At 41.1% G+C, this 8,491-nt stretch overlaps 1 protein-coding gene across 1 annotated transcript; it reads left to right on the forward strand.

Moving 5' to 3' along the window:
* The first annotated feature begins 267 nt into the window (after positions 1-267).
* Positions 268-7,126, forward strand: GH9C2 (glycosyl hydrolase 9C2). The gene is made up of 9 exons (XM_008814336.5): positions 268-881; positions 1,599-1,811; positions 2,700-2,900; positions 3,355-3,444; positions 3,529-3,693; positions 4,812-5,096; positions 5,434-5,782; positions 5,868-5,924; positions 6,392-7,126. The coding sequence occupies exons 1-9, from the start codon at positions 690-692 to the stop codon at positions 6,691-6,693; spliced, it is 1,854 nt and encodes a 617-aa protein (XP_008812558.3). The 5' UTR covers positions 268-689; the 3' UTR covers positions 6,694-7,126.
* The last annotated feature ends 1,365 nt before the right edge of the window (positions 7,127-8,491 follow it).

Below are 8,491 nucleotides of genomic sequence, written 5' to 3' on the forward strand. Positions count from 1 at the left end.
CGTTAGGGCGTCCGGTCGCGCCTTTACTCTCTCCACCTCACTTTCTCTTTCCCGAAGTCCCAAAAATCCAAAACCCAAACAAATCCAAAACAAAAAAATAATCCGATCCCAAGACCCTTAGCAACAGGTGGACGGCCAAGATGCCTCCCATCCAGTGGACCCCCTGTGACCATCCATTCCGTTTTTAATGGCAGTAATACCAAAGCTAATTATTACTCCATTTTTCCTCTCTCTCCTCTTTTTTTTCCCCCGAAAAACGAAGAGATTGTATACCTGCCGACTGGCCACTGGGAGAGAACGCAGGCGCCGCGTGGGATGTTTTCTCCCATCCCAAGCTTCTTTAGCTTCTCAGGAGAGGAGAAATAAAATAAAAGAAGGACCCTACTTTTAACTAGTGCCAGTTACCACATCTCTCTCCATATATAGAGCTCTAGAGCTCCTCACTTTTCTACACTCCCTCCCTTCCCACCACCCTCTCTATCTTCTCTTCTCCCCTCCCTCTTAGCTTCCCCCCATCTTTATTGCAGTTTATCAGGAGTTTTAGCTAATAAACCACCTACATTGTTTCTTATTAAGTTGAAGATCAACTTCTTTGTACTTGCTGGGTTCTTTTTTCTTCTTCTTGTCTGGAAGATCTTTTCTCAACCCTCTTTTTGATAATAATAATAATAATAGTCTTGTTCTGAGGGATGGGTGGGGCTGTGGTGCTGTTCAGTGTGTTGCTAGTTTTGGTGCCTCTGGCTTCTGCTGGCCATGACTATGGGAAGGCCCTGAGCAAAAGCATTCTTTTCTTTGAGGCCCAGAGGTCTGGGTACCTCCCCAGTAACCAGAGGGTCACCTGGAGAGCTGACTCTGGCTTGCTTGATGGAAAGGCTAATGGGGTAAATTCTTTTCTACCTCTCTTTATTTCACATTGCTAGTTTATGTAGTCTATTTCCTTTCCAAATTTTTAGAAGGTTTACTTCTCATCTTTTCTTAAACAGCTTTTCTTATTTTCTTTTTTTTCTTTTATTTCTTGTAAGTAGTGGACGGGGCGTCAACTGCACATCTTCATTGTGCTGTAAAGCGAATATAATTTCGTCCTCTCTTTGTCTTTTATTTTTTGCTTTTTTTTTTCATTTATTAATGATGTGATGGGAAGATTTTATGGGCCATAAGAAAGGGAATCTCCATGCCATACTTCCCTTGCTCGCTGTCATTCAGTCTCTTTCTTTTCTGAATAAAATATCAAATTTCTAGTTTAATATCTTTTTAGCTTTCCGGATGCATCATTTCTTGATTTCATCTTAGGAAATTGTAGAGAAGCCATTGTAGAATTATTTTGTACTTTGAATTATTTATTTTTTCTCAAAAGCTTGACATGCCATTGTGTTCATGTTGACGCTAAATATGGACATAAATTATTTATTTATTTTTTTCAGTTACTCTTGCGAATTTTTCTTATAGAAGTCAGAACACCAAATAGGCACACATCTTTGTTCTATAGTAAGCCTATGTCTTATCAAATATTTAGGCAAAGGAGGAGAGATCTGATTCTTCTGTTGTCTTTCATTTACGTATTTTGTTTTCCATCAACCTTTTTGCTTCTTTACCTACAGGTAGATCTTGTTGGAGGCTACTATGATGCAGGGGACAATGTGAAATTTGGGCTGCCAATGGCCTTCACCATCACCATGATGGCATGGAGCATAGCTGAATATGGGAAGCAGATGGCTGCAACTGGAGAGCTGGGTCATGCCATGGAGGCTGTTAAGTGGGGCACTGACTACCTCATCAAAGCCCACCCAGAGCCCCATGTCCTCTACGGAGAGGTGGGTGCGCCTCTGTTGCAAAATCCCCTGTTATGCATGAGCTTTAGATCTATTTAAAAACAAAAAAAAAACATATACTCAGGTAAAACGAAATGAACTACGCTCCTCGGGTGTCTTGCTTGCATCTAGTTATCTTTTCCAACTTCAGTAGAAGAATATTACTATTTCTAATACCATCTTCTTCGCCTCACCTACTACAGAGAGAACAAGAGGGCCATTCTCTATCCTGTCAGCTTTTTACTTTTTGACTGCCTAATCAAAAGACCAATTCCTACGGGACCTTTTATACTGCTATACGTATGCCAAGGTAGCTCTGTGCCATTTTACCGGGTTTTCTAGTTACCAAGTCATTCACCAAGTAGTAGTCAATATGTTGTTTAGCGGAAAGTGAAGAGGTTTGTTTGGCCTTATAGATAAGAAAATTTGTGAAAAATACTAAATTCTTTTGTGAAAATGTTAAGTTATTTGGATCTCTTGGTGGAAATCATTTGTAGAAAATCCCTCTTTATTTTCTCTTAAGGACAGTCTTCAAAGCTACTGACAAAATCAGCAACTGATGGTTAAGTGGCTTGCTTGCTGTCTGTTTTTGGATGACTCCCTGACGAGGACCCATTAAAGTAACCACTTTTTCTAAGTATCTTGAAGTACGTCATGAAGCTTTGTTTGCATCCCTTAACCTTTTCCATTTAAAAGGTATCATTTAACTATTAGAGCTGCCATATTTATCCGCATTTGAAACGTTTAATTAATTGCATAACTAGCACTTGCACGTGGAATTAGGGTCAGAAGGTCATAATGTTATTAATTATTTGTATCTTAACAATTTAATAATGTTATTATTACTGTTCTTTGATTGTAATTAAGCTCACTTGGTTAATTTTTGTGCAGGTTGGGGATGGGAACTCAGATCACTACTGCTGGCAGCGGCCGGAAGACATGACGACCAGCCGGATGGCCTACCGGATCGATGCTGACCACCCGGGGTCGGACCTTGCCGGAGAGACGGCAGCGGCGATGGCCTCAGCTTCAGTTATCTTCCGGCGGTCGAACCCGGCTTATTCCGGCCAACTCCTCAGCCATGCAACCCAGGTCGGAACCCCAATACCACTAATACTTCTAAAGTAGCCATCCCAGGTCCCTAAACCGGCGCATGTTAGTAACGCACCGTAGTGTTTGTCTTCACTGCGCCGGTATAAAGTTTTCCCTGTCTCATGCATAGGAATGTCTATGCGGGTATGTTTAGGTTCCAGGGGTGCTAAGATAGACGGTTCGGATGGGCGTCTCTCGAGAAAGATAGACGGTTCGGTGCTCCCTCGAATCGTCTCCCCGTGGTCCCTTCCCTGATCTCTGACCGTTAAATTGCTATCTTGTCCCTTGCCGTCTCCGAGAACTGTGCCTCGTGATGAGCACGATCCAGTCCGTTATTTTACCACTAGTTACTACGAGCGTACGACTGTACGAGGTCAATTAAGTGGAAAATAAATAAGCAATCAAGAGATTACTAACGTTTAGTAACAAGATTTTGTCTTAATTCTTATCACAGCTCTTTGAGTTCGCGGACAAGTACAGGGGCAAGTACGACCGCAGCATCACCGTCGCTCAGAAGTACTACCAATCCATCAGTGGGTACGGGGTAAGTGAGATTACTGAATCGGGATCTACCCATTGGACGGTCGAGATTATCTGATGCGATCACATCTGTTTGTGCTCTGTACAGGACGAGCTACTCTGGGCCGCGGCGTGGTTGTACCGGGCGACGAATGACCGGTATTACCTGGATTACTTGGGGAACAACGGTGATGCGTTGGGTGGAACCGGGTGGGCGATGACCGAGTTCGGGTGGGACGTCAAATACGCTGGTGTTCAAGTTCTCGCCTCCAAGGTATATTAATTAATTCCATGTAGTCACGGTTGCTTTTTTTTTTTTTTTTTTTTGCTAGAAAAAAGGGGAAGGGGGGAGAAAGAGACAAGCCCACCCCCGCATATTAATCATACCCTCCCCATCCATGGGCCTGGCTTATTACCCCTTTGGGCCGGCATGGTTATACTCCGTGTGAGTACATCACATTTAGCACCATCGAAGCTACCAATGGATCAATAATTTCTTCCGGACCACGTGTCCGAACAGAGATAATTCGGTCTCCATAATTTAATCGACGCCCGCGCGTTTCAAACTCGGAACCATTTGGTTGGAAGTAAGGCCCAGTTCCACTGAGCTACCACCTTAATGGCGTCATGTTTGCGGTTTTGCTAACCAAGTAGCCTTCTAAATTGAACCAGGCATGAATTGGCTAGAGCAAACCCAGTTCGGACTCGAGCCTGAGTTCTAGGTTTTAGCTTAGGTCCATGCTCAATGCTTGAGCCCATGTATTCCAACCCGGCCCAGCCATCAGGCAGAGCGTGTTTGGTCCCAGCTCAAAGAGTTGTAATCCTGGGCTCATGAGAGTCTGGGCCCAATTGGAACCTAGCCTGCTTTATGATATACTGGTGTTTAATATTTGCTATATCCGCCATTGTTAATCTTTGTAAAACTGGATTCTTTTCTTTCATTTAGGATATGTTTGGATATTCCAGTAAGATTGGGCTAAAAATTCTGTAGGAATCGGGCTTGTTGGCCTATCTATGTTGCATTTCAGGGCTATAGGCTTAAAGGCTTTAATGGGCGGTTTAATTCACGAATCCTACAGGATATAGAAATGGGCCGTGGTCATGGGAAGCTGGATGGGTTTTGGTAAATGGGCCGAATAGGAGTTACTTTGATAATTGGGGCGAGTTAACTATATAAAATGGGCCCATGCATGCCCTGTGCTTGCCTACAGGACATGGAAGCAAGAACAGAACATGATACAGTTATTCGTACATTAACATGGCAAAAGTTTTCTAGTCCCAGTTGAAGAAATCTGGTGTCTCGCATATATAAAGCAGTAAAATGGCATTTTGTGCTAAAATGCCATTGTCAAACTATTCATCTCTTGTAATGGGTGTCTTCATCATCCACAGCTCCTTCTCCAAGGGAAAGCAGCTCATCATTCGCCGGTCTTTGAGCGATATCAGCAGAAGGCAGAGTACTTCATGTGCTCGTGCCTCGGAAAGGGTCCCCGCAATGTTCAGAGGACCCCTGGAGGCCTACTATTCCGGCAGAGGTGGAACAATTTGCAGTTCGTGACAGGTGCCTCCTTCCTCCTCACTGTTTACTCTGACTACCTTTCAGCTACTGGGAGGAACATACAGTGCTCTGCTGGAACTGCCATGCCTTCAGAACTTCTCATGTTTGCCAAGTCTCAGGTGATTTTTCTTTCTTATAAGAAAGATCTTATCTTTCTAGCTGTGTTCTCCAATATGAGTAACCATGTTTCATATACCTCATACTGTTGTAACTTATATCTTGTGTAACATTTCAGAATTTCAATGTGTAATTGTGCAGCAGTTGGAGCATATCTTAGCTAACATTGTTGCATATTTAATACAATTATGATCTCTTATAGTTTCCAAACTCTTTTACTGGGTCACTTACGAAACAATTACATAAAATCTTTCTGTTTCTCAATCTCAAAATTGGAGATAACAATCTTGTGAATTTTTAAAGTGCTACTGTCTAATGCTTCCTGAACCTTTTCTTCAGATTGACTATATACTAGGAGACAACCCAAGAGCTACAAGCTATATGGTGGGATATGGCGGCACTTACCCGCAGCAGGTCCACCACCGTGCCTCCTCAATTGTGTCCATCAAGGTCGATCCTACATTCGTGAGCTGCAGGGGAGGTTACCAAGCATGGTTCAGCCGCAAGGCCGGCGATCCTAACCTCCTCGATGGTGCCATTGTCGGCGGGCCTGATGCCTATGATAACTTTGCTGATCAAAGGGACAATTATGAGCAGACTGAGCCTGCAACGTATAACAATGCTCCTATGCTCGGCGTATTGGCCCGTCTTCATGGTGGCAATGGTGCTTTCAGCCAACTCCTTCCTGGTATGATATCTCAATTGCAAATATTCCTTTCCTGCTCATTTTAAAACTTGGATGGAATTGTTAAGTTTTTGCTTCTTGCTTGCAGTGGTGCTTCCTGCACCTAATATACCTGCGAAGCCAAAGCCATCTACTCCTGCTCCAGGTATTTTGTTCACTCCCTGCTAGTTAAATTCATTTCATTATGCCCATGCTATTTAGCAATCCAATTAAGTAGTTATAGATAATACTTTATCTTCGATTGCAAAGCTCTCCTTATTAATGATTGAATTCTATATGATTGGAAATCTAAACTTGTCAGCATGGTATCTCCCCATGAAACATGTGATGCCAATTGGACTATTACTCTCCTTCTACCATGTGTGAAATATTATGAAATTGAAAGGGAGAAAAACCTATATTTACTTGAACTTCTCCAACTCCGTGATCTTTGCCTGCCTCTTAAGTTATAAATCAAATTCCAAGAAATCTCAAATTTCATTATGAAATAAAATCCAAAATCCAAACAGTATTTTTTTTTTAAGATTAAGTTCAAGCCTTGCATTGACCTGCTGGAATTCTATCATACATTAGCCTTTAGAACCAGCTAAGAGTTTTGTTGTTTTGATGCAGTTTCTCAACCTAACTCACCATTCGTTGTCGAGCAAAGGGCAACTGCATCATGGAATCAAAAGGGAAAAACCTACTACAGGTATTCCACAGTGGTGACAAACAAATCATCAAAGAATGTGAAGGACCTCAAGATTTCTATATCTAAGCTTTATGGCCCATTATGGGGGCTCAGCAAGTCCAGCAATGGCTTTGGATTCCCAACATGGCTCAGCTCTCTGCCTGCGGGAAAGAGCTTGGAATTTGTGTACATCCACGCAGCTTCTCCAGCTGACATCCTGGTCTCAGGGTATACATTGGTCTGAGATCATCTGGAAACTCAAGCCACAAAAAAAAAAAAAAAGAGAGAGAGCTTGATTGGTTTCAGGTGTTGATTTATGCAGTTATAGTATATAGTCCAGAAGGGTTTTTTGTCCCCCTTCTTTTACCGTCGGTCTGGTAAAAACTAAGGATATATTAAATTATTAATAAGTGCTAGGATTTAGGGGAGAAAGGAGTGAAGGGACAAAGGGAGTGCTCATCCTCTTTCTCCTCTTCTTCCAATAGCCTATAAAGATTGGAAGATACTGTGATATGGAAATGGTTGGGAGGTAAGGACCTTCCCAACTAGTATTTAGGAGTTTGTGTTACTTCTCTTACCTCATATTAGCAACCTTTGGTTGTGTTGCTGCTGTTGTAAGCTTTCAAGTTGTAACTTTTTTCATATTGTGGAGATCTAAGTGTGCTGCTTTTATGAAACATTGTAACCTTTGTTTTAGTTAATGTGCATCTCATGCCTGCCCCTTTGCACTTTACTTGCCAAAATGGGTTTTTTTCCCCATATATTAGCCATCCTCCTTGTGAGCATGCTAGTCTGGCCTAGATCAATAAAGTTTTCTATGGTTATCTATTTCTATATTCCTGAAGAGGAGAGAGGAATATTTCCTTGTGATGCTATCATCCTACACTTGCTTTAATCCTTGCTTTTGGTCCAGCCAATTCCATCCTCACTTCCTCTCTTTTGGTCTGGTGACCTAGGACTTAGAATGTAGAACCCTTTGGCTTTTGAGATTTAAATAATAATATTTCAATTACTAATTTTCATTGTCAAATCTATGTTCTGGATCAATATTTGGTCAAATGGATAAAAAATGAGTTCATGGCTCATGGGGCAGTAAAACGATTATTGTACATTACTTATACTATATTATTAATGGGAGATAATTTTTATCAGATTTTGTCTATCAATTTTTTTCACTGAAATACTCTTACTTTGTCTCTTCATGGATATTTGTACAAGCTTTGATTAGAGAAACCACACACACACACACACACACACACACACACACACACACACACACACATATATATATATAGTTATATACACGCGCGCGCGGCTCCATCTCTCCCTATGCGAATTGACATTTCAAATTAAATGGACTCTATTTCCGAAAAAAAATCTCTTCCTCTCCCTTAGCTATATTCACATCCCCAATCAATAAGACTAATTTAAAATTTAAAATATGAATAAAAACATGGATATTCTTTTTCTAATCTATATATTTTATCTTTTTGATCTTCTAATTTATTGAAAAATATTCATGAATTTATAGAGATTCCATCTTAGTTTAGGCCTAAATTCCATCTATCAGTTTGTTGGACTGTGGGATGATAGAGATTTTTTTTTTGGCTTCCACAGAATTTGGGTTGGAGAGGAATTAGGTTGATATGGGTTTTGTCATCTATGACCCTATAGGAAATCCAATCTAATCTTGCAAAATTTCTCAAATAGGTTCTTAGTGTTTTCTGGATTTGCCTGCGTGTCACATTGTAAATAGTTGCAATTCACTTCAATAAAAGCTAGGTGGCTCTTCTCAGCCTTCCCTTTAATTAAAAAAAAACACTAAAATGTGACTCCCAGCCTCCATCAAAGGCATCATAATCTTAGGCAGGAAGGACTAGATTGCGTTGTCACTTGTAAAATGGGGAACAAGGATATCTCTTTCGCATGAAAGAATGATTAACCTTCTTTCTTGCAAAACTACCGCTGGATCATTATCTACCTACTTTAAGATCTGTACAGATGGATGAACAATGCACTTTGGAGTGCTTTGTGATCTGTTT

This window comes from Phoenix dactylifera, chromosome 1 (assembly GCF_051530095.1).
Source record: "Phoenix dactylifera cultivar Ajwa chromosome 1, Ajwa_hap1_PhDact_Kaust_v1.1, whole genome shotgun sequence".
Lineage (NCBI taxonomy): Eukaryota > Viridiplantae > Streptophyta > Magnoliopsida > Arecales > Arecaceae > Phoenix > Phoenix dactylifera.